The 25,998-nt window shown below is 56.1% G+C and overlaps 1 protein-coding gene across 1 annotated transcript in view; it reads left to right on the forward strand.

Annotated features, from left to right (window-relative positions):
* Positions 1 to 693: 693 nt before the first annotated feature.
* Positions 694 to 25,998, forward strand: part of NGEF (neuronal guanine nucleotide exchange factor) — a 33,518-nt gene continuing 8,213 nt past the window's right edge. The window contains exons 1-6 of the mRNA XM_037063494.1: positions 694 to 933; positions 1,592 to 1,734; positions 6,975 to 7,276; positions 20,448 to 20,608; positions 23,587 to 23,739; positions 24,932 to 25,061. Of these exons, the coding sequence (XP_036919389.1) occupies positions 827 to 933; positions 1,592 to 1,734; positions 6,975 to 7,276; positions 20,448 to 20,608; positions 23,587 to 23,739; positions 24,932 to 25,061 (996 nt within the window). The 5' untranslated portion in view covers positions 694 to 826. The remainder of the gene's footprint in view (positions 934 to 1,591; positions 1,735 to 6,974; positions 7,277 to 20,447; positions 20,609 to 23,586; positions 23,740 to 24,931; positions 25,062 to 25,998) is intronic.

Raw genomic sequence — 25,998 nt, forward strand, 5'->3', positions numbered from 1 at the left:
GTGACCGGGCAGGAACACCGGGTGGGAGGTTTGGGGGCGCTTTGTTTTTCCTCCTCACACCCCTCCCGGGACTCCAGGGCCTGCCGGTGGCTGAAGGCGGCCCCCTCTCTCGAGTCAAGGTCAGGAGCGGGTGGACAGGGTCTCTCTAAGACCGCCGTCTTTGCTCCGACTCCCTCATAGACGGAGGTATCTTCAGCAAGAACACGCTCCCCCGAGGCTGAGCCTGGAGAGGCAGAAGCAGGGTCCCCAGGCTGGTGCCTGCGGGGACCGCAGAGAAGGTGTGGGACCTCCCAGGGGGAAGTTTGCGGGTGCGCGGAGCAGAGGGTCACCTCGCCCGTGCTTTCCAAGTTCGCCTCGAGAGCCGGTGGGGTCCAGCAGGCAGCGAGGAGTCGGCAGAAGCGGAGGGCGCAGCTCGCCTCCCCCCATGCATCCTGCCCTCCGCTCTCCGCAGGCCCCGCGCAGTCGCCGCTAGGGAGGGAGGTGAGAGCCGCAGGGAAGTCCGGAGCCCCAGTGGGCGCCCGCGAGCCCGGTCCGCGCCCAGCCCCTGCTCCCCAGCCCAGTGGCCTCCCGGCCTCGCCCCCGCCGCGCGCCCCTCCCGCCTCCCCGTTGCCGTGGCAACCCCGGGATCCTCCGGGAGCGCGCGCGCCCGCCCGCCCGCGCGGGCGCTCCGCAGCAGCGGCGGCAGCGGCGGCGGCAGCTCCGGCTGGAGCCGCGCGCTGCGACCCCGATCCCGAGTCCGTTCGTCGCCCCGCGCCCAGTTCCCGGCCCCCAGAGCGTCCCCTCGACTCGTCCCCAGCGCCCGTCCGGCCTCCGGCCCCCGGCCCCCATGGAGCTGCTGGCCGCAGCCTTCAGCGCGGCTTGCGCTGTGGACCACGACAGCTCCACCTCGGAGAGCGACGCGCGCGACTCGGCGGCAGGACACCTGCCGGGCAGGTGAGGACGAGCGGGCATCTGGACCCCGCACGCCGCCCCAGCGCGCCTAGGGCCCCAGCTCGCGTCCCCCGCCGCGGACGCCGACCCCCGGGGCCTATGCTCGCGGGCTCCGTCGCCCCTCACTCCACCCCCGACCCCAGTGGCTCCGGCGCCCGCCCGGGATTGGGGGTGAGTTCCAGCCTGAGCCGCCGACGCGCCCATCCCCGCCCCGGGGCGCCTCCCGCGCCCTCTCGGCAACCCCGTCTCCGAGCCTTGGGGCCCTGGGACCGGAGGACCGGAGCGGGGCTGGGGCCAGGTGACGGCGGGCGGCGTGGGGTACGCCGCGCGGGTTGGGCTCCTGGCCGCGGGACCCGTCGGGCGGCCGGACGGCGCCGCGGAGCGGGCAGCGCGCGCCAAGTTTCCGACGCCTGCCCGCGAGCTCCCAAAACATGGTCTGGGCGGGCTGCTGTGGGAGTGAATCACTCGGTCGCGCCCTGGTGCGGCGACAGAAAGGGCCTGTGGGGCCCGCCTGGCCGGGAGGGGCTGCGGCCGCTCCGCCTGGACGGTCCCGGGCGGGCCCAGCCGGCCAGGGTCGCGTGTGCAGACGCCTCTCTCCAGCTGGCCCAGGTGAGTGTCGCTGCTTAAAAATAACCGCCCTGTCCCTGCTTCTCTCTGGCAGCGAGTCGTCCTCCACCCCGGGAAATGGGGCCACGCCCGAGGAGTGCCCGGCGCTGGCGGACAGCCCCACCACGCTCACCGAGGCCCTGCAGATGATCCGCCCCATTCCCACCGACTCCTGGAGGAACCTCATCGAACAAATAGGTGGGTGTCCGGCGGCGGCCGGGCCTCGCGGGGCGATCGTGGGCTCCGGCGGGCTCCGAGGGCCCCCTGCTTGTGAGAGGCCCTTGTGTTTCTGTGAGTGGAAGTGTGACGTGGCGAAGGGATGTTTTTTGACATATTCGGTTCTAAATGTTTCCAAAACTGCTAAATTTGGATGGTGCTGCATCAGTGGCTTTAGCAAGTGCATTTCTGTCCTGCTCGCTCCGGTGGGGTCTACCCGCCCAGCCCTGGTCAATGCTGCCCAGAGGACCAGGGGTGAGGTGCTGCCAGGCCATGCAGGGGGGAACCCCAGGAGAGGGTCTGGGGAAGACCTGGAAAGAGGGGGAATCCGCCGAAAGGGGCTTCTGGAGAGAGCCACACTCTCCCCTGAGATTCAGAAAGAGGAGACAGTGGTCAGTGGTGGACTTGGAACGGGGCAGAAAGTGGGACGCCCTCCCAGGCCCCCCTCCCAGGCCCCTGGGTGAGGAAGCGATGCTTGTCCGGCAGCGGGGTGGCCTCGAGGTGGGAGGTGGGGGGCGCAGCCGGTGTGTGCCCCGCTCCGCGGCAGCCGCAGCCCTGTGAGTGCATAAAGTAGACCGGAAATCATCCCACGAAGGCAAGCACTTGGATTTAAAAGTCAAAAATTGCTAATGACATCAAACTAGTGCTCATGCTGTGGGTCCCGTGATTCAGAAAATGGTACCGGCTGCTTAGAAAATCTTTTTGTTCTTCGGTGTCGTCGGCAGACAGCCCGTTTGTTAAGTTGAAATTCTAGGTTCGGAAGATTTCTGCCCCAGACGTCACCATTGTCCCCATCTCAAATGCTCAGACAGACACGGAGTGTCTCGAGGGGACGCAGGCCCATTGCCCACAGGCCCCTGCGTGCGGGAGATGTGGTGGGCGGCTCCCTCTCCCCTGTGGAGGGTTTTCCAAAGTGAGCCCCGGAGGAGAGGAGCAGGCCAAGCTGAGGGGGCGGAGCGAACGGTGCCTGCTCAGGAGCTGCTGACTCGGGCAGTTTGTTTCCAGAGCCCCTGGGTGTCAGGCCGGGGGGTGGCCGTGGGGGCTTTTCCCCCTGTTTGCTGGGGGAATGGAGACGGTCTGACCTGAGAACAGACTCCGGAAGATGCCGTTCTCCCCAGTGCGGAGGGCCACCTCTGCCTCTGCCAACACTGCGGGTCTAGACTTCCACCCTTTTGAAAGGGGTCCTCTTTGGCTAAGATCAATGCCATGACTAGAAAGGAAATTGGGTGGGGCTGGGGATCCCTGTGACCCCTCTTTGAGAGAGGGGGTGGCTCCCATCTGCCCTCTGGGCATGTGGAGATGCCTCTGTCCTGGAGGCAGCTGGACCTGCTGGGCCCCGTCACAAGCCCAAAGCCCGGGGTCTGGGACCCTGAGCTCTGGGGCCTGCCCATCCTGGCCCTCAGCTTCCTCCAGTGCTTGACAGTAGAGACTGACATTCAGGCCTACTGCCTGCGTCTGCTGGCATGATATGACTGTCTTTTTCTGGGTCTCGGGCTGGATGGCAGCCCAGAGCTGTTGCTGCCCTCTTCCTGTGCCCTTCCTCGTAGGCTGGAGGCCTGTGCGGAGCAGATTCTGCACCGGCCCTTCTTGCTTTCAGCCCTGCGAGTGAAGGGAATTCTTTGCCAGGCGTCAGGAAAGGATGACAGGTCCCTAAAAACACACTGTGACTGGCAGGGGAGGAAAGCAGAATAACTACTGTGCTGGATTCCACAGCGGCTCCCATGGGGGCCAGAGCAGAATCGTGTGGGGATCACGCATGATGCGGTCCCCAACATTCATTACAGGCGGTGGACCCTGAGCCCTCGCAGGCGCGTGCACGGGCAGGCACACACACACTTGTGCGTCCCTCGTTTCCTCTGACACCTAACACACGCCTGGCACATGGACGTCACGGCACTCCATAAAGACATAAATAAATGCAGTACAAGAATTCCCTGTCCTTAAGAAGTTTCTATTCGAAAGATTCAAAGAGTAAAACTGCTGTGTTCAGAAAGTGAGATGTCCAATGCCCCGCCCCCAGCCCCCCGCCCCCCCCCACCCGGCCCCCAGGCCTTGACCAGAAGGGCTGGGGACCCACCCTCGTTCACAGGGCAGCGCCGCCTGCCTGCTGCAGATCCCCTGAGTTTGGAGAGACGAGGACTGAGCCTTCTCACTCTGCAGGGAACTGAGGCCAGGCTCAGGGTTTGGTAGGCAAAGTGAGTCTTCACGTGAAGTTGTGCTTGCTGCGTGTGCCAAACATAAACAGGAAAACGTGATGTATTAACAGTGTATCGAGTACAGAAATGTAATCAGATGACACAGCTCCTCAGGTAGTATGAGCTTTAAAGCTAATAAAAATAAACCGGTTTTGAAAAACGGGTACACAGGGTGTCAGCTAACTCTGTGCAATCACAGGAACTCTAGGAAAATTGGTGTTTAAGTTTGTATATTAAATACTTCAAAAATATGAAGTTTTAAGAAAATTCTAAAATTACTTGCATTGGGAGTGTCTGGTTGAAAATAATAGAACAGCCAGCAAAAAATGACCTTAAACAATGGAAGTAGCCCAAACTGGTGTGGCTCGGTTGGTTGGGCGTTGTCCCACAAAGCGAGAGGTCACTGGTTCAATTCCTGGTCAGGCCACATGCCTGGGTTGTGGGCCAGTCCCCAGTCAGGGTGAGTGTGAGAGGCAACTGATTGATGTTTCTCTCACACATTGATGTTTCTCTCCTCTTTCTCTGTTCTCCTCTCTCTAAGAATAAATAAATAAAATCTTTTAAAAAAAAACAGTGAAAGTATTCTCAGTCAATGAGTTCAGGGATAGAAGGTTCTGCCATTGGTTAATTCGGCTAAGCAATCCCCTCGCTCCTTTTCCTTCACCATTCTCAGCATTTGGGCTTCATGTCACAAGATGGCTGCCACAGCTCCAGACATCACATCCTCAAGCAGCCACGTGTAAAAGCAAAAAAGGGCAGTCTTCTCCAAGTGTCTGTTGGTAGAGACATCTTCTTAAGAAGCTTTGCTCTTGCTCTCTGCAGCCCAGTCATGACATATGCTCAGGTCTAAACCCGTCACTGACGAGGGGAAAGGAACTGTCACGGGAAGGTTTGATCAACTCACCCGCATGCCTGAGCACAGAATGGGTCAGCATCCAAAGAAACCCCTCCCTGGTCAGCTGGGAAGAATGGGTGTGAGGGAGCAAAGGAGGGACAGGGAGGAGTGTGTGGCCACAGTGTGATTTCAGAAAGATTTTCAATCCAACTACCCACACTGCTGATATTTCTGTCTTTTTTCCAGCATATGATATTGTGGATAGTTTTCACCCATGATTTGCCCCCTGTAGCCTACATGAGACGTCTTTTGAACCTTTAAAACGATGCTAAATTAGATGCTTTTATGAAGCTTGGAAGCTGCATTTTTTAAAAGTGCTCAATTCAACAGATACGTATGTACCCACCACACCCTAGGTGCAGAAAACCAACTCCAAGTCAATGGTGGGAACCTGGTTTCTTTAAACCTCCATAAACGCAGTATCAGACCTGCAGAGTAATTGGTTTAGCGCTGGTGACAATAGAGGCCTTATGCTCATGCTGGCCCAGCTCCTGCAGTGACTTTAAACCTCTGTCTTCATAGATCTTCAGTCTGGATTGGGTTTCGTGCCGACTTGGCTTTCTTTTTCATCCCTTTGTCAGATTAAGTCCATGTTGACTTCTGCTGGGTTGTAACCCTGTAGAATCATGGGATTTGACTCTTCTAAGTAAGTTCTACGCTTCCCAGGAAGGCTTTATAATTTAGCCTCATGGAGTGCAGGAGGCCAGCTGGTTTAACCCAAAGAGTGGGTTTGTTAGGCTCCCGTTTATAAATACAGTGTATCCATTCACATTCAGGGTTTCGGAGTTAGTTTGTTTTCCCTCCTGCCTTTTCCTCCTGTTCAGACATGTTTAACGGTGGGATACGGAAGGCACAACAGCCAGTATCCACCCTGCGCCGTAAGAGAGAGACCTAAGCCACGCACTGGCTTGCACCAGAGCTTTCCGGGAGAGTCATCTTTGTCCCTCAGACATGTCCAGGGTCCCCACCGCTCTCCAGACCAGTGTGCCCAGCTGCCCACTGGACCTCTCCACCACCCGCTTCCTCAGCCAGACCCTCCACCTACGGTCCTCGTCTCCTTGGACATGGCCAACTGAACTTGTTGCTGCACTGGTCACCTGGATATGAGCCATGTCTCTAGGACCCGTCTTCCCCTTATCCCTGCCCCCTGAGTCAGGCTCGCCTGCATCCCTCCACCCAACCGCAGCTCCCGCCTGCGTCCACGGGCCACCACCGGCCAGGAGAACTACCACAGCCTCTTTCTGCCCCTCACGGGCCCCTTACAGCAGAGACCAGAGTTGCTTGCCTAAGGCCCCTTGGGCCTCCCTCTGGCCTGCAGGTCAGACTGCCACCTCCAAGGCACAGCCAGCAGACCAGACCCTTGGGGTCTGAGGCCCCTCCTCCCAGCTTCACACACCTACTCCCCCTCCCTAGACCCCGACCCCTCTCCCTGGGCTGGGACCCCCCCTCACCCCTGAGCTTTCTGCTACTCCTGTGTGAACGGACAGCCCACCCACCCGGCCCGAGGCCAGGACGTGCTGAGGTGGAAGTGCCCCCGCTGGGCTCACTTTTACAGGCCCCTAAGTCTCCTTGGAGACTGGAAACACATTTATTTCTAGTACAATTGGTCTGGGAAGTTGTCTAAAACTGTAAAAGTGAAAAAAGGAATGTTTCCCGTTTGAGTCCTAAGGCTGGTGAAATACTGTCTTTCCCTCAAATGGAGAATTGACCAGCCCTCCCCGCTCCCAGACGAATGCACCAGCATTTGAATGCGGGCACGCTCCAGGCCGCAGCAGCCTCCTGCTGGAATGCTGACATGTGACTGGGGTGTCTTCATCCAGTCCGCACACGCTGGTTATTAACACGCCAAGTTGTGGATTCTTGTTGTTTGACAAGTATGGACAGGGAGAGTGTGTATTTTCTTGTGCGACTGAATCTGAAATCCTTGCAGGGATTTCCTGATTCCTCGCTGAAGAGGAATCCTTCCAGGAGCAGGGAGGCATGGCGGTCAATTCTGGGCACTGCCCTTTGCTGGCTGGGTATCTTCCTAGACCCTGTGCCCCAAGAAGCAGACAGACCCTTGACCTAGTGATTCCAAAAGGTCTTCGTCTGAAACTTGTCCTATTCTCCATTCCTGTCCTATGTGGTTTCAGGGCTCCTGTATCAGGAATACCGAGACAAGTCAACTCTGCAGGAAATTGAAACTCGGAGGCAACAGGATGCAGAGGCACAGGCCAACGACCACGGTTCCCAGGCCAGCGAGGAGGCTCCGGAGGAGGATGAGGAGGATGAGGAGCAGGAGGAGCCCGCAAGCCCACCCGAGAGGAAGGCGCTGCCCCAGATCTGCCTGCTCAGCAACCCGCACTCACGGTTTAATCTCTGGCAGGATCTCCCGGAGATTCAGAGCAGCGGGGTGCTGGACATCCTCCAGCCCGAGGAGATCAAGCTGCAGGAGGTAACAGCGCCTGGGTGGGCGCTCGGGGGCGGTTGGACGCATGCGGCAGGAGGCAGCCCAGCAGGTTCACTCTGGGGATCACTGACAGGGCCCGTCGGTGCAGAACGCGCAGGGAAACTCACTGGCTGTTGCACAGGCAACAAAAAACATCGCATTACCTTCTGGGATGGCAATCCCCGCGCTGAGTGTTCTCAGCATAGTGCCTTCACTAGACAGCAAGACTGCGTTCCTTAAACCCACGGCTGTCGTTGGGTGTTTCCTGGCGCCTGTGACCGCTGATGTGTGTGCTGTGAAGTCACTGCCGTCAGTGCTTGCTTCTCGCTCAGTCTTGGCCCACAACTTTATTGCGCAGTTGCTTGAACCTCGGGTGACTTGGGGGCCTGGCAAGAGGTCACGCTCCCCTGGGCATGCCCATGCTCCTAGAACTGGTGCAGAAATTTGGGGCTCGCGTCTCTTCCCTCTCATTTGAGGGTCCAAATCGACTTCGCCGGTCCGTCTGTTAGGCTCAGGCATCTCGGAGGTGCCCCCTGGCTCCCACGCAGAGACAACTGATTACAAATGAGCACTAGCGGCGATGCGTAGCTAAGTTAGCTGCACAAAGGGCATTTGGGCACAGCGGGGGAAAATCCGTGGAATAGGAGGCAAGAGTGTGGTCGCAGTGAGGAGGGAGACGGGGCGAGAGACGTGGGGAGCGTGTGGGTGTGTGTTTGTTGTGAAATTTAAAAAGTGGGTATGGGGGGAAATGAAGAGGTTGGGCTTTTCCGACTCATTCAGTCCACGTCCTGTTGCCTCTGTCCTCTCCCCCCACTCGCCAGTTCCTTGAAGCTGCACTTGAACCGGTTGCTAGTTGGGTTCACCCGTTACTGACTCCTGCGCCAGGTTCTACAGACACATTAGCTCTTCTCGTTTATGTAAAAGGCACTCTACTAACTGGGCGCAGTCAGCGGCCCGGACTGAGGCTACTTCCTCGCTGGGGTCCTCTAACTCACCCAGGCTGCCCCACGCATTTGCTCCCTGGGAAACCGTGACAAAAGCGATGTGTGAAGGGCCACCCATGGTTCGCCTGCATCCTGCCCAGTCGAATCAGGAGCAATTGGTTTCAACTTGGACAGCCTGGGGGTTGTGAGCAGTGGTTTGCAAATGGCTGCGGCGAGAGTTTTATATGAAACCTCTGATGTAAACGATGTCTGGTCATTAGTTCTCCGTCTCCACGGAGGCGGGTGGAGTTGAACAGAGAGGAGCCCACCGGGCTTTGCCCATGGAGAGCAGCCCTGTGGAAGGTGCCGGAACACACGGAGACATCCCCTGTGGTGGCCATTCCTCCCACCTGAGATACTCAGGGGCCCCACCAGCCACCAGCAGGGCCACCATCCCTAACTCTGACTTTTTGTTCTTTTCCTTTCTTTTTTTTTCTTCTTCTTTAGTCTTCAGGCTATGTTTTTATTGATTTTAGAAAGAGATGAAGGGAGAGAGAGGGAAGCACTGATGTGAGAGAAAAACAATGATGGCTTTCCTCCAGCAACCTAACTATGTGCCCTGACTGGGAATCGAATCTGCAACCTTTTTGTGCTCGGGGACAACGCTCCTACCAACTGGGCCACCCAGCCAGGGCCTCTGACTTCCTTGTAAAAGGAATTCTACAACAGTTTTGCTTTTGGCTTCTTTCATGCACTATTACCATCATGGGGCTGGGTTTATTTTTTCCTTCTAGTCCTCAGAACAAAGAAAAGAGACCAGTTGGGGGGAATAACATATTTTGCAATGTATAATGTGCACTTTTTGCCCACATTTTTTAGGGAAAAATAAGGATGCGTACTATACGTGGGCAATACTAATTCTGTATCTATATAACTGTTTTTAATTCTTTTAGTTATGCTTATAACTAAAAGTTATAACTTATGCTTAGTTATATTTAGTTAAAAGCATAATTCCAGAAAGCAGTAATGATATCCATGTGCAAAATAACACCCCAGAACATGATCATCGGTTTTGTTTCTAAATATAAATTTAAAAATAATTGAATTAAAAAATTAAAATGAAAGATTTTTTTCTCTGAAAGTTTGGGTCAAAAATGTGGGGGTGCGTTATACATGGCAAAATAGGGTACTTACTTTTTACCTAATCAGAGAAATGAAGATTTTAAATACTTTGGGAAGCAGAGAGATAAAAGCCCGTAGGACTTAAAACCTGATACCTTCCACGGTATCTGCAAAGCGAAAGGCAGTGAAGGCCAGCGGACAGTGGGGAGCAGGCAAAGAAGGAGCTCACGGCGAACGCGTCACTCACAGCAATGAATGTGAGTCGCTTAAATGCTTCCTTGAAGGACAGACATTCTCCAATTGGTTAGAAAACTAAATGAGTCATTTTGTATTGTTAAACGTACCACTTCATTTTTAAATGTTTTGAACTTAAACGAGCAGCTCATTATTATGTCTTTTGAATTGTTGGAAAACACGGACCCGGCGGACGATGCAAACGCTCGGGCCCTTTCTTAGCTCCTGACTTCTCATTGGAGGGCCGGCTGCGTCCTTGTCCTCCCTCCCGACGCAGCCAGAAGGCACCGTCGGACTGCGCAGTTCGGGCGCTGCGGAAGGTTCCTGTGTGCGAAATCCTCGCGGGCCTTTACGCTGCTCTCTCCTGCGGTCACAGCGTGCGGCTCAGCAGCAGTTTGATGTCGGTTTTGGTTTGTGCAGCCTGCCTCTACGGGGCTCACACAGCTTCCACCTTCGTTTTCATGAAAACAGCTCCCTTTGCCCTGAAAACCCTTTAGTTGTCATTATTAAAGAACCTAAGGGCACGGCAAGTGTCACCGACCTGCAGGAGTTTGAGGACTGACGCAGGGCACTCAGGTGGGGAGGGAGGTGTGCAGCTGGCCCTGACAGGGGCCTGCTGCTCCCGCACTCAGTGGGTCCCCCCACAGCTTTGCAGGAAAACAGTGTGGTTGAACTTGAATATCGCTGTGGAGCTCAGTCGGGGTGTCTGTGTGTGCCTCCTTGGGCTCCTGCGAGCCCATGGCCAAGGGCAGAGGCCTGGGCGTGGCATTGCTGGTCCAGGGTGAAATGCTTCTACCCCACCGTGGTGGGGAGTCCTGCCAAGTTGCCTCTCACAAGGGTGCACCTCACAGGCCCAGGCAGGAACAGGTCGTTTGCACACAGTGCCTGCCCCGGGAGCAGACTGCCCAATTTTTGCTCGAATTCATTGGTTGAAAAATCCTGTCTTGTTTTAGCTTGCCTGTCCTCATGAAAACCGACCACCTGGAAACCGACCACCTTTTCCTATGTCTGTTGGCTGTTTTGATCTCTCTGTCTGTGACTTGCTGACCTGTCCTTTGCTCTTTTCTGTTGAGCTGTTTACATTGGTCTTCTTGATTGATGGCAGCTTTTTATGCATTCTGGATATTAAAGTTTTCATACGTTTCAAATGATTTCTCCTGCAGTAGAGGGGAGGGGAGGGGAGGTAGCCTAGTGTCTAGGTACACAGGCACGGGGGCACCGACCACCTGGGCTTGAGTCTCAGATCTGCTGCTGCTTAGCTCTGTGAGCTGCAGCGGGTTACTGAACCTCTGTCTCTGGTTCCTTATCTGTAAAGTGGGGTAATTGCGGCTCTGGGAAGATTGAGTGAGTGAACGCACAGAAGAGCTGGCCACGGGCTGACGGCTGATCCAGCGCACACTTGCTTTCTCACTTTGTCCCTGGTATCCTTTGTCCCATAAACATCTTTCTCCGTTTTTATAGAAAATCTGTCAGTCTTTCAATTTATTTAAAACTGTTCTTCTGGATATTGTGTCATTTTCTTTAAATTCAAAAAAATGTATTGATATGAGAGAGAGAGACATCAATTTCCTGGTCCACTTATTGATGCATTCATTGGTTGATTCTTGTATGTGCCCTGACTGAGGACTGAACCCACAACCTTGGGGCATCGGGACGGCGCTCCCACCAGCCGAGACACCCAGCCGGGGCCCTGGATATTGTGTCTCGATTAGAAAGGCCATCCCCAAGAGGCGACGATTATAAACTGTTAGGAGCTAGCAGCCGCACAGAGCAGGATCTGTCAGACACACGGGCAGACATGCCATGCGCTCTGTGCCGTTTCTATGGACTGGAGCACAATGGGGATATAAGGAATCTGAAAAAAAAAACAACGAGGCCGACCTAAAATATTTTTGCTGAACCTTGTACTCCCTAAGGCTGCGCCACCCACCACAGAACCCCCGGCCGCACGGGGCCGTGGAACACTTAGTGTGTGCAGAGAGTGCTGGCGGTTTCTTACTGAGTGAAATGCACACTTACCCCCCAGCCTGGCGACCTCCGACCTAGGTGTTCGCCTGGCGCGGGGTCTCAAAAGCCGCACCGTCATTTTGGGAGCCGAGTCGCTCTTCGTAGTCAGGGCTGGCCTGTGCGTTATAAGAGGGTTAGTGGCGTCCCTACCTCCGGCGGTGACAACCAAACTGTCTATAGACCTACCTGTTCCCTGGGGAGCAAAGCAGTTCCTGGTGGAAAACCACTGCCCTGGAGAAAGAAAAACTCAGGGTCCCACACAAAGCGGCTACATTCATAATGGCCCCAAACTGGAAACGACCTTGTTGTTCTCAAATCAAAGCGCGGAACATTCGCCCAGGGTGTTCTGCTCAGTAATGAAAAGAAGGGCATTATTGAACACAACTTAGATGAATCTCAAAGGCCTTTTGCTCAGTGAAAGAAATCGCAGAGCTAACGTACCGCAGGGTCCCATTTACACGGCATTCTGAGCAAGACACAGCTACAGTGACCGAGAGCAGAGGTGTGGTTGTTGGGGCTGCAGGTGTGACAGATGAGGCGACCGTGCAGGGAGTGTCAGGGAGGGACGCCACTGTGTGTCCTGGCTGTAGAGTCAGGAGAATCTATACACGTGTTAAAATTTAGAGAACCGCACCCCCAAAGAGTCCCATTTACTGTGTGTTCATTTAAAAACCAACACACTGTAAAAAGGGCTGAGTGTCCTTGTTTTGTTCTGCCCAACAAAGTAAGTACTCTCCTTCCTACCCCCCCCCACCAAAAGTAAAACACAGATCTATTTCATGGTGAATTAAGGAAAAAATGGACATAAAATGTAAGAACATCAAATCTGGAGATACATTAAAATAAGAACATGCAGCCCTGGCTGGTGTGGCTCAGTGGACTGAGCACCAGCCTGTGAGTGGAAAGGTCGCTGGTTCGATTCCCCCTCAGGGCACAAGCCTGGGTTGTGGGCCGGGTCTCAGTTTGGGTGTGTGTGAGAGGCATCCAGTCACTGTTTCTCTCTCGCATTGATGTTTCGCTCCCTTCTTTCTCCTTTCTTCTCCTCTCTCTAAAAATAAATACATAAAATCTTAAAAAAAGAAAAAGAAAAAGAATAATGTGCAAAGATGGTATATTGTTTGGGACCCAAATTTATCCTCTCAATAGGCCGGGGAGAAAAATACCCTGAAAGAGGTGGGCCAGGGGCACAGTGCGCCCGTTGGCCTGTGCAGCCAGCTCGGACGGCTGCTTCCTGAAGCTCACAAGGAGCGCGCGGGCACAGTCACAGGAGCACCTCAGCTCAGACGGGCAGCCACGTCCAGAATCAGACTTACCGAGAAGTGTCCGTGGCTGTCAAGGCCAGACAGCGACGCTTGTCACCAGGGAGCTCTATCAGGGCATCCATCCTGCGGCCCACTGGCCGCATGCGGCTCAGGATGGCCATGAATGCCACCCAACACAGAATCGTAAATCTACTTAAAACATTATGAATTTTTTTGTGATTACCTGTCACGATGTATTTAACATGCAGCCCAAGACAGCTCTTTTTCCAGTGTGGTGCAGAGACGCCAAAGAGCTGGACACCCCTGCTGAGCTGTGCAGCGCGGCAAGGACAGGAGAAGGGGGCGGCCATAAGGAGAGGAGGTCGGGGCCACCCTGACTGCGTGATACAGGGGCCAATGTCGGCAGGAAGCCTGGATCCAGTGAGGCGATCAGGGAGGTAGCTGATTATGAGATAAACGTGCAAAAGTTAGTTGGCTTTGTAGATACCAGGTTTTAATTCATTAGAAAGCTCTATCAATAAACACCGGAAGGAAACGGGGAAAACATTTCTTGTAGAAAAAAATGCAAATGTCCAGTGATTGAATGCAGAAAATGAAAAACAAAAATCAAACTCACTGTTAATCAAAGAGGTAAAATTAAAGCAACCTTGAGTACAGGCATTTCAACATGGCGGAAACTCGTATATGTAATTACACTAAAACCTGGTGTGGGAGGTTTTTAGTGAGCACTCAAGCACAGCTGATAGGAAGAGTAGAGCAGTATTTGAATCCAAAGCCTTGCAAGAATATGTTTGTACACTGTCTGGTGTTTCTATTTCTAGAAAGTTATCTTGAAAAAAATCAGAAATGTGCACAAATATTTACTAGGATGTTCATGTCAGCAACAATCAAAGGAAGAATCTGGGGAAGAAACCTAATTACCCAGTGATGGAAGAATCGTTTAGTAAGAATTGTACAGCTGTGCAAAGTCACAATCCTCAAAACACCATGTTTCCAGAGAATGAAATAGGTGACTATTCATGACACATTAAGTTTTTAAAAGGTGGGACACACATCTGTAGTAGACTGGGCACAGAAGAAAATGATGATAAATTATACTTTCTGTCGTTCCCGTGGATCACACAAACTATTTAACAAATTAGGGTGACCTCATGGTACACGTGTTCGTTCACACACAGTGGTCAGTCACCTGGGCACTCGGGCTCCTGACTTCTCATTTATTTTAAAGCGCTTACTGCTCGTGTCTGCTTAGTTCCCACCTGGCCCCAGGCATAGCCCCGAGAGCCTCAGACGCAGCCTCCCGCATTGGTGACTCGGGCATCGGGCTGTGGTTCCGTCTGCCTGGGTGAGTCGGGCAGCTTGTCCTGCCCACTCCGTCTGTGGTTGGAATACCTCAGCCGTGCAAGCAGCAGGCCCCGGTGACTGAGGTTCACACAGGGAAAGACCCCCACATGATGGCTTTCGGGTGGGCCAGACTCCTAACCAGCTGTTGAAGAATCAGTTGTGTTTTCCTCCTCTTTTAAGTAAAGACTAGGTTGCTGAGATTGGAAGGTGTGATATTGGTGGGTCAGTGTTTGTTTGCGAACTTATTCTGAGTCTCCTTGGCCCCCGTCCGCCTTTGGGGAAGGGGGATGATGGAGCCTGAGCAGAGGGTGGAGAAAATAATCAGGTCTCTATTCAAACTGCAAAGTTCGGAAGGGGGCGACTGTGGAAAGGGTCGGGTGTGCACGGCGGGGAAGGCAGGCCGCTCCTCTGGGAGGTGGTGGAACACGAATTGTCTCACCAGGAGAACAAAAAGCAAGAAGGAGGGCCTGCAACTGTGGAGGGGTGGGGACAGTCCCCACCAGCAGTGGAACTTCAGCCAGTCCTTGGTTCTCGTCCCACGTGACACCGGTGTCATGAGAAATACAGGAGAACCCGGAGGTGCCACCCCCTCGGCCCCCCAGCATGGTACCTGGTGCAGTTGCTCTGTGGCTGGAGTGAGTTTCGTCCCCAGCCTGCACCAGGAAGCTGTCCAGGTGAAGGAGACGGGAAAAGGCAGGCTCGCCTGGGTCCCAGTCGCGGGGAGCTGGGTGTGCAGATCTTGAAAAATGAGCAGGGAATGATATTTTGAATATCTCCAAGGAAACAGGGACACACACATACACTTAGGCGGGGTGCCCTGCCCAGCTGGCGCGCCCAAACAGCACTGCCAGCCTCGCCCTGCTGGGACCCAGAGGGGAGGAGACCCAGTGATGGGCTGCATTCACGGTTCCGTACAACTCACAGTCTCCGTCTGCCCAGCCTCTGACCTCAGGGCTGTGCTTTTGTTGTTTTCCACCTGTTTTCACAACGCAGAACTTTAATGTATCACATGTCTGTCTCTTTAGGATACGCATTGCCAATTCTGCAAATTAGTCCCAAGTTGGGACGGCGGCCCAGCGATGTTTGCACCGTGGCCTAAGGGGATGCGTAGCCATTGCCCCAAACCCCAGGTAGCTTCTGCAGTATTGATTGAGAAAGCAGGCTCCTAAAAAAATAACTTTGCTCAGGCAGAGGGGACAATCTAACAACCTAACAAAGTGACAGTGGTAGCTTTTATTGTCTTAAGATGAAACCTTTGGATAAGTAGTTTATGTACCTGATATAAAATTCAAAAAGAGGAAACAGATCTATAGTGTAGAAGGGGTCTCCCCACCACCCCTTCACCATCAGGGCCTGTGTGTGTGTGTGTGTGTGTGTGTGTGTGTGTGTGTGTGTGTATTACATGAATGTCAGATACTATGTACGTTGTTATAAATCTTTCCATATCAGGCCGGAGTACCCCACTCTTTTTCTTCTCTTTTCTCTCCCTCTCTCCCTCTTTTCAGTAGCTTTATGGGGCTCCATGGTCTGTGATATTCCGTCATTTATCTAACCAGTCCCCTGTTGCTGGATATTTGCAGTCAGAAATGCTGTGTATTAAGGATGTTCATTGTAGCATTATTTACAGTAATAAAAGACCGAGAGGTATACAGTGGGCTACTCTGGGAATTGGTAAGTGGCACTGCTGGGTTAAAGATGCGTGCTTTTTAAATCTTGAGAAGATGTTGCCAGATTATCTTCACACTTTGGCCAAAGATGAGGGTGTTGGCTTCCTGTCACCTTCATCTCTCCAGGTTATCTTGACCAGGGCACTAGGTTGCAAATGATGTCTCATTGTTGCAATCACACGTCTTTCAAAATGTAAACTTTCTTACTTTGTGTATTTTTTGTAACATATTAACTAAATCATCTTAAGAAAGCATAACAATTGCCATGCAGGAGAGGCAAGAGAGCTCGCTGAGGCTTTGGTGCCCAGCAGCCAGTGGGGGCTTGCTGGTGCTGCCGCCCCCCAGGCAAAGTTCCAGAGGCAAGGGTTTAGAGATAAAGAAAAGGAATCTTTATTCAAAAACTTCACAATTTTGGAATAACAGCTTTCCATGTGCATTAGTCACGTCAGCCTATCAATTAAGGCAAAACTCTTTAACTCTCTAGTTACAGCTTAAATCGCTTAATCCTATCAATTAAGGCTCAAATCTTTAACACTCAGGTTCTCCTATCATTTCCCCATTAGTTTTTCATTATCTTGCTTCTATGGGGTTAGTTTACACACCAAAACAACAGGAAATACAAAAGCTAGATAATGTTAGAAGAATGGCAGGCTTCTGCCTCAGAGCCCGTCCCCTCTATGAACCCCAAAGGAGAACAACCCTGCCACCCGCCGCCGGGCTGCATCTGTGCCCGGAGTCCCTGCGCATGCCCAACCCATCCAAATTACCATCCATCGGGAAACTCGGGCAGCAGCAGCACCTTCACCCTGGCATCTTCCAGGAAGAAGAACCTTGGAGAGCCCCTCTTTTATTTTGAATCTTCTGGCCCATAATTCCCTGCGCTGTGGAGGCATTCAGCTTCGCAGCCAATCCCGTCCTAGGCTGCTTACCCTTGCCCTGGGCAGGCCGCTCCTAGGCCCCTCCCCGCTCCTGCCCTGTGATCTGGTTGGATCTTTGTATCAGCTCAAGTCTGGGCCGCTGGCCGCTTGGGGCGGGCACTGGGCGCCCGATGCCTGCGTGGATGGCTTGCAGTCACTCTGTGACCCCCTAGTCCCACCGCAGTCCCAGGGGTTAGTTGTCCCCCCAGATGACAGCCGAGGCCCCCCAGACTCACTCAGTCTTGACCCTGCGCTCCCTTAGGGGACTGGATCTCACTGCAGAGGGTCAGGGCACAGGCGAAGGAGCCGGACTTAATCAGTTGTTATTTGCAGAAGAAAGGGACACTCCCGGGGCTTCTTGACCACAAGCCTCTGTGGAGGCGTTTCTGTCCGCCCTGACACCCCTGGGTGTGGATCCCTGTATTGGCCACCTAAGTGAGGAAAGCCTTGTGCCTTTAGAGTCAGGTCATGGGGGAAGCAAGGTCCGATGGAGCAAGTGGGACCCCCCACCCCAAGGTGGCTTGGAGGCAGAGGGTGGCCACCAGAGATCTGACCCATTCATTCGCTGAGACGGGCACTTGGACCAGCCACCTCAGATGGTTGGTTCCGGGAGAGCCTGGACTCAGGGGGAGGTGGCGGGCGATTTTGCTCCTTGGCTGTGCTGACGACACACCAGACAAAAGGAGCAGGAGGCAGGTGACATGTACCTTCAGTCCTCGGTTGGCCCACCATCGTCCTCCACCCCCGGAGAGCTCGCCCTCGGCGCAGGCCGAGCAGTGGCCTGGGGATAAAGCAGGGGTGGTGGTGTCAAAGGCGCTGTAATCCACTCGCCTCAGGAGGTCACTGACCCCTGAGCAGCCCCCAGGGCCTGTGCTGCATTGGGGGTTCCTGGCTCCGCAGGTCTGTGGGGTGTCTCCCATGTGGTGCCAGCTGGGGTCTGCCTTCTCGGAAGTCTGGTGCCCCGGGAAGGGTGACGCGAGCGCACCAGCCGAAGCCAGACCCACAGCTCCTCTGAGACTGACGGTCCCAGCTGGGCCGCCAGCCCTTCCTCCGATGTGTTGTTTCCTCCTTTGGAGAAAAACCTAAATTTACTGAGAAAAATATGTCCCAGTGCCTCCTGAGCTCAGCGGGGGAGGCCCATGGGCAGCTGGGCACAGTTTCTGGTCCACAGGCCGGCTGGGGAGCTGTGTGAACACACTCAGAGCCCAGGCGCAGCTGCCCACCGCAGCCTCGTGAAAAGAAGGCTGCAGGTTCTGGCCCACATGACTGACCGTCCCAGGGGGTGGACCCTACATGGAACCACAGCCCCTACTCACCCCCAGCCATTGGGCTGGGGCCAGCCCCGCTGTCCCTACTGGCAGCCTTCCTCCCTCCCCTGCATGGGCACCCCCAGAAGGAGCTTCCTTGCAGAAGTATGTGGGACACAGCCCCAACGTCACCTCTTGGGACTGGCCCTCCCTGACCCCTCTGACCAGAGCACCCTCTGGGACACATGGTCCTGCAAAGGCGGTGCCCAAAGGCCAGGTTGATGGTGAGCCCAAAGGTCTGCAGGTGCTTCGAGACGGGCCGGCTCCAGGCACAGCACTTCCCACCGAGGGCTGTTCCCATTTTGCACATAGGGAAACTGAGGCTCAGCAAAGGAAGCAGTTCCCACTCCCAGCGGAGGCCTGGCTGACACCCTGCAGCTCCACGGCCCGTGGTGGACACCAGGGCCTTGCCAGCCCTCCGGGCTGACCCTGTTGGAGAAATGGCCATAGTTCACCATGACCTTTGAACACTGAGGATCTTGCCCTTCCCTGGGAATCCACTCAGGAATGGGCTCAGTGGCCGCAGGGCATTTGCCCTGTTCACCACTGGTGCCGTGCCTAGCCCAGCGGCACCCAGTAAACCTTTGTGGAATGGACGGGTGGATGAATGAGTGAGGGAGGGAGGGAGGGAATGAATGAATGGAGAAACAGCCTGGGCCTCTGTCAGCCCCACACTACCAAGCAAGGGTTTAAATGAGTAAGAGTAAAAATAATACTGATCAGAAAAAGACAATCTTACTGATGTGGCAAATAATTTGACATTAAAATGAGGACAAACAGCCTGGAAACGTAAAATTCCAGATGACTAACTGCCGATACACAGAGAAAGAGGGGGTGAGCATTGTGGCGAAGGGGCTCAGCCAGCACAGATTAGCCAGATCCAGGCCCGCACCCCACCCCCGCACCCCACCCCCACATCCCCCGCTGTGCGTCAGTGGCCAACCAGCCTCTTGTCCCCAGACTCCTTGTCCTCCAGCGATCAAGACAAAGATACCGTCGTCCCGGGGCCCCTCGGGTGCAGAATCCAGGCCGGTTGTTGTCTCCTCCAACACTCCTCCGAATCAACTTCGAGGTGGTTGTTGCTGTTTATTGTTGCATTTGTTTGGAACTTACGAGCTATAATGCCTTGACGTCTTGGTAAGAAACTTAAATTTAGCATCAGGAAAGTGACTTCATTTCCGCATCAGTAACAGAGAAGCTTCCAGGGAACCTGCTGCCCATCGCAGCCTCGGTCTTGCCACACGGGGCTGGAGGGACTGAGATGTGGGGTGAGCGGGGTGCCGGCGTGGGCAGCAGAGCTAAGGTGGGGGGTGCTCCCTGCTGGGCCCGTGGCTCTGCCGGTGTGCTGTGCCATCCGTGACTTCGTTCCTGTCGGGAGGCCAAGCAGTCGTGACCCATGGACAATCACAGGGAAGCCAGGGCCCATCCAGTGCCTCATCTCATTGTCACTGTCCTGTGTCAGCTGCAGACACTGGGGACCTGGGGGGAGGGACCTGGGGGCGGCTCTCACTGCCGCCAGTGGCCTCGCGTCTGTGACTGGTGACTCTCCCCTTGGCTTTCTCACTGTTTTTGGTCCATCATACTACTGAGTGTCCCCACTCACCGAGACGTCACCTGCTGTCAAGTGCCTTGCCATGTCAGCTGTTTGTCCAACTTTGCTTGGACGCCAGAGTGCCTGCTGGGCAGGCCGCCCACAGACACCGTGTGACCAGCCACCATCTGCGGGTCTCACGCGGGGGTTGGTGGTGCAGAGCCCAGGGAGACCTGGGGCGAATCTCAGCTCTTTCACCGGCCAGCAGTCTACCCTCGGGGCACTGCTGAACCTCTGCACCTGGGAGCTTCCCGTGTCCTTCAGGGACCTGTGGAGACTAAAGGAGACAGAGCCCAGTGTGTTGGGGGACAGGCCCATGGCTCCCTCCCCGGCTCCTCCCTCCCGTCTCCCCTCTTCCCCTCCCTGCCTGCAGCTGCCTTTGGTGTGATGGCCTTTGCCCTTCAGGACACCGTTCAGGGTGCAAGCGCGGGCCCCTCTAGTGCTAACTGTCCCCCCCTTTCGGCACCAGGAACCAGACCTGTCACACTTAGTGGCTGGCCTCGGGCACTGACACCATGTTCTGTATTTGGGACACTTGGTTGTCTGCAATTTTCACTACCGGAAGCCATGAGAGTGTCCTTGAGAAGGGTGTGGCCATGGGGCCTTCCCTCAGAGGGGGGACTCTCCGGCTCCCTCCCCCCTGATGACCCCCCCCGCCCCCCACCCCGCACAGGCTTTTCTTTACCTTGGAGGCCCCCCCACGGCCTTTTTGCATCTCTGAGAGCAGGTGGGCACCCTCAGGGGGCAAGTCCTCGGGGGTCACCACTGTCCCCTCTCGTCCCTCTGCTGGGTCTGTGACACAGGCCATGTTCGAGCTGGTCACCTCCGAGGCCTCCTACTACAAGAGCCTGAGCCTGCTCGTGTCCCACTTCATGGAGAACGCACGGCTGAAGAAGCTCTTGCACCCGTCCGAGGCCCACACCCTCTTCTCCAACGTCCTGGACGTCATGGCTGTCAGCGAGCGGTGAGCCCCCCTCCCGCACCCCGCCCCTCTGGCCTGTGTCCGTGTCCGGTGTCCCATGGGACCTGGCTCCCCCCCTTCCCGCCTGGGGCGCGGCTGCAGCAGGTGGCGTGTGCTCGAGACGCGGGCTTCTCTACTCTGTAGGTTGGGCGCTTTCTGGGACGAGATAGGAATAGACACGGAAACCCAAAGACGCGCCTCCCTCCCCGCAGGGTGGCAGGGGGCACAGGTGTCCCAGGGTCCCACACAGCCAGGGAGGTGTGCAGCTGGTGTGGTGGCAGGTCCAGGGGCGTCTGTATAAGCTGTCCTTACCCCAGTCGAGCCCTAAAGCCCCAGCTGGAGCGCACGGCACCTTCTCCCCTCCGGCTGGGCGGTGTCTGCCTGTGTGGGGCAGTGGTAATCGGGACTGCGCCTCTGTCTGAACCCCTAGAAAGGAAAGGGTGCACGCAGTGGAGGAGGANGGTGGTGCAGAGCCCAGGGAGACCTGGGGTGAATCTCAGCTCTTTCACCGGCCAGCAGTCTACCCTCGGGGCACTGCTGAACCTCTGCACCTGGGAGCTTCCCGTGTCCTTCAGGGACCTGTGGGGACTAAAGGAGACAGAGCCCAGTGTGTTGGGGGACAGGCCCATGGCTCCCTCCCCGGCTCCTCCCTCCCGTCTCCCCTCTTCCCCTCCCTGCCTGCAGCTGCCTTTGGTGTGATGGCCTTTGCCCTTCAGGACACCGTTCAGGGTGCAAGCGCGGGCCCCTCTAGTGCTAACTGTCCCGCCCTTTCGGCACCAGGAACCAGACCTGTCACACTTAGTGGCTGGCCTCGGGCACTGACACCATGTTCTGTATTTGGGACACTTGGTTGTCTGCAATTTTCACTACCGGAAGCCATGACAGTGTCCTTGAGAAGGGTGTGGCCATGGGACCTTCCCTCAGAGGGGGGACTCTCCGGCTCCCTCCCCCCTGATGACCCCCCCACCCCGCACAGGCTTTTCTTTACCTTGGAGGCCCCCCCACAGCCTTTTTGCATCTCTGTCTGAGAGCGGGTGGGCACCCTCAGGGGGCAAGTCCTCGGGGGTCACCACTGTCCCCTCTCGTCCCTCTGCTGGGTCTGTGACACAGGCCATGTTCGAGCTGGTCACCTCCGAGGCCTCCTACTACAAGAGCCTGAGCCTGCTCGTGTCCCACTTCATGGAGAACGCACGGCTGAAGAAGCTCTTGCACCCGTCCGAGGCCCACACCCTCTTCTCCAACGTCCTGGACGTCATGGCCGTCAGCGAGCGGTGAGCCCCCCTCCCGCACCCCGCCCCTCTGGCCTGTGTCCGTGTCCGGTGTCCCATGGGACCTGGCTCCCCCCCTTCCCGCCTGGGGCGCGGCTGCAGCAGGTGGCGTGTGCTCGAGACGCGGGCTTCTCTACTCTGTAGGTTGGGCGCTTTCTGGGACGAGATAGGAATAGACACGGAAACCCAAAGACGCGCCTCCCTCCCCGCAGGGTGGCAGGGGGCACAGGTGTCCCAGGGTCCCACACAGCCAGGGGGGTGTGCAGCTGGTGTGGTGGCAGGTCCAGGGGCGTCTGTATAAGCTGTCCTTACCCCAGTCGAGCCCTAAAGCCCCAGCTGGAGCGCACGGCACCTTCTCCCCTCCGGCTGGGCGGTGTCTGCCTGTGTGGGGCAGTGGTAATCGGGACTGCGCCTCTGTCTGAACCCCTAGAAAGGAAAGGGTGCACGCAGTGGAGGAGGAGCCAACATCTGTTCACTGAGAAGAAATGAACTCCCACCGTATCATTAGGGCAAAAGCACCACTTACCAGCTAACAGTGCAAAACTCAGCTTTGCCAGCCTCTGGCCCAGCCCCGAGGGTTCCCAGGCGAAGCCCAGTACGGTGGCACAGCTGCTGGCTCTCCTGGCCCCCACTGCGTGGGCCCCGCCCCACCCCCCACGCTGACACCTCACCTCTCTGTCTGCAGTGGGCTCGCGAGGCCCAGAGCCGAGACCCCCTCAGCCTCTGCCGCCGCCCCCCTCTCTGGAAGGAGAGGGTCTTTGTAGTTAAGCACCCATTTATGTTTTCTTAGGGAACACCCCAAACACGCCCACGCGTCAGCGTCCAGGTTCAGCCACAGCCCCACGCCTCCCGACCCCTGTGGGGGTTTATCTGAAGCAAATCCTCGTCATTTCATTTGATCTGTGAACCCACCCATGTGTACTAAAAGAGAAAGTCTCTCTCTCTTGCTTTTAAAAAAGTCCTAGTGCCATTTCCACCTAAAAAACTAAATAGGAACTCCTTTTTTAAAAAAAGATTTTATTTATTTCTTTTTGGAGGGAGGGGAAGGAGAAAGAGAAGGAGAGAAGCATCAATGTGTAGTTACCTCTTGCGCAGCCTCTACTGAGGACCTGACCTCCAACCCAGACATGTGCCCGGACTGGGAATCAAACCGGTGACCCTTTGGTTCACAGGCCTGTGCTCAATCCACTGAGCCACACCAGCCAGGGCCTGAGTGGGGATTCCTGGGTGTGACCAAATGCAGCGCTGGCACTGGGGACGGGCTCCATGGGTCCGTTGGTCTGTTCCAGGGAGAGCCCCGGGGGGGGGGGGGGGGGGGGNGCCATTTCCACCTAAAAAACTAAATAGGAACTCCTTTTTTAAAAAAAGATTTTATTTATTTCTTTTTGGAGGGAGGGGAAGGAGAAAGAGAAGGAGAGAAGCATCAATGTGTAGTTACCTCTTGCGCAGCCTCTACTGAGGACCTGACCTCCAACCCAGACATGTGCCCGGACTGGGAATCAAACCGGTGACCCTTTGGTTCACAGGCCTGTGCTCAATCCACTGAGCCACACCAGCCAGGGCCTGAGTGGGGATTCCTGGGTGTGACCAAATGCAGTGCTGGCACTGGGGACGGGCTCCGCGGGTCCGTTGGTCTGTTCCAGGGAGAGCCCGGGGCGGGGGGGTGGGGGGGGGGAGCTGTGCCTTGAGGCTCCTGGCCACTGCCTCCTGCAGGTTCCTCCTGGAGCTGGAGCGCCGGATGGAGGAGAACGTCGTCATCTCCGACGTGTGTGACATCGTGTACCACTACGCGGCCAACCACTTCTCTGTCTACATCACCTACGTCAGCAACCAGACCTACCAGGAGAGGACCTACAAGCAGCTGCTGTGAGTGTACTGGGCCACGGGGCCCCTCCACCGCTGACCCTGAGCCTGGTCCTCGCTCCCGCTCGGCCCACGTCACCAGAGAGACACTGACCCCAGCACAGTCGGCCACGGCGCCCACAGGACCTCTGTCCTGAACGGCCATGCAGACTCTGTGTGGGTTGGAAAAGGGAGTCTGAGGCCCAAGACAGCAGGAAAGGGACTTGAACCGGAGACAAAACAAGGGTGGGCGGGAGCAGGTCCCTTCGGTGGCTACCCAGCCACATCCTTGAAGTCCTTGCTAATCTGCCCATTTAGTGAACTTGCTGGGGGCCCTAGTGGCGCAGATAATCTTTCAGTCAGCGTGCCTTCCCCGCCTCCTCTGTGCTTCTGTGCCGGCTGTGACGACAGCACCACCCGTGACGTGTGGGACAGGGGAGGCTGCGGGCACTTTCTGAGTGCTGGCCGTGACCCTCACGCTGACCCACTGGGCCGTGCCATCCAACCGCGTCATCCGCTGTGATGTTTTAAAGCTGGAGTATGGCAGGGGTATGGGGGGCAGGCCTTCTGACTGGGGGTTTGGAACTGGAATTGGAGGGGCCCGGGAAGCCAGTTTTGAGGGCAGACACGGAGAAGACGAGCACACAGGAGAACAGGAATCTAGCTATCGTGGCACCCGTGGGGACACCGGTGTGGCCGAGAGGGCAGACCACCTGGGCCCAAGGACCAGGCAGGGTACCCGTGTCCCTGCCAACGCCAGGGCCTGCCTCTAACGCCCTGGCAGCCCGGCACCCACCTGCTGCCCAGTCACCTGCCGACACAGGGCCCCCTCCCGGCAGGAAGAGCGCGGGTTCCTGGCGGTTGGCTCCAGCTGCCGCCCATTCCTGTCACTCCGGGGGCTCACCCTGCCCTGGGAGTGGCATGGTTTACCCATTCCTGTGGGTAAACCCCTGGGCTGTGCGTCTGACTCACAGACTTGGGCACGTGAGGCCGGCCTGCCTGCCCCACACGGCGTATTTGGCTAAGTCTTCAGGGGCCTGGCATATGAAGCCGCCATTGAACACTTCGCTTTCCGTTAAAGTAACTAAGTAAATGGACACCTGTTCTGTGTCCGTGGGCTGTCTCGTTCCTGTGAGGCTGTGGGTGGGGAGGAAGCGCCGCCCGCCCACGCCTCCTGCGAGCCAGAAGCCTCCTCACTCCCTGTCTGCATCCCCAGTCAGGAGAAGGCGGCCTTTCGGGAGCTGATCTCGCAGCTGGAGCTCGACCCCAAGTGCCGGGGGCTGCCCCTCTCCTCCTTCCTCATCCTGCCTTTCCAGAGGATCACGCGCCTCAAGCTGCTGGTACAGGTACGGCCTTCGGCCCCCTTGACCGCCCCCAACAGGCAGCCTGGGCTTGCGCACGCTCCGGCTGCAGAGCTGTTTCCTGTGGGCGCCCAGGTCTCAGAGGGCTTTCTAGGAAGTCTGTCTGCTCCACAAATCCGTTAAACCCCTACTGGGTGCCAAGCAGTGGGGGACTCCCTTCTCCCAAGGACCCATGTCCTTGGCCAGGGAGAGACCAACACACACACAACCAGGAAGTGGCCGTGGCTGCCGTGAGGACAGCGAAACTGGGTCATGTGATGGGAAAAAGCAATTCCAGGTGGGGGTCCAGAAAGACTCTCAGATGAGTGACATTTTAGCAGAGACCTGGATGACATGCAGGAGCTATTCAGGTGATGGAACAGCTCATGCAAAGGCCCTGGGGCACCAGATGCACGGACAGGAAGGCCAGTAATGAGCTGGGGGAAGTGACATGTCTGAGCATGGAGATGTGGACAGAGGCCGATTGGGGCCCTAAGGGGCCAGGTGAGACACTGAGTTCTGTCCTCAGTGACCACAGAGGCCACCATGTGGAGAGCACTTGGCAGGAAGGCAAGAGGGAAAATGGGAGAAAGGGTTGGCAGTGACTCAAGAAAGTAAGATGGCGTGGAGGGGATCCTGAAGGGAAGCCAGGGATGTGAGCCTTGAACTTGCTACTGTGGAGTAAGAAGGAAGAAAAGAATCTTCTGGTTTGAGCAGCTTCCTGAGGTGGGGAGACAGGGTGGGGAGCAGCCCAGGTCCTGTGTTGAACTAGCCAAGTCTGAGATGGCTGAGCAGCTGAATATCCAAGTTCACGGTCGAAGGGAGAAGTAGCGGCCGCAGCTGTCAGCACTGAGATGCCGTTCAACAGTGAGGCCAGCAAGGAAGGACAGAAAAGGGCACAGACATGCCCAAGGAAGGACCAGAGAGGAGGTTAGTGTGAGGG

This window comes from Sturnira hondurensis, unplaced genomic scaffold (assembly GCF_014824575.4).
Source record: "Sturnira hondurensis isolate 20B ecotype Veracruz unplaced genomic scaffold, ASM1482457v3 Scaffold0014615, whole genome shotgun sequence".
Classification (NCBI taxonomy): Eukaryota; Metazoa; Chordata; class Mammalia; order Chiroptera; family Phyllostomidae; genus Sturnira; species Sturnira hondurensis.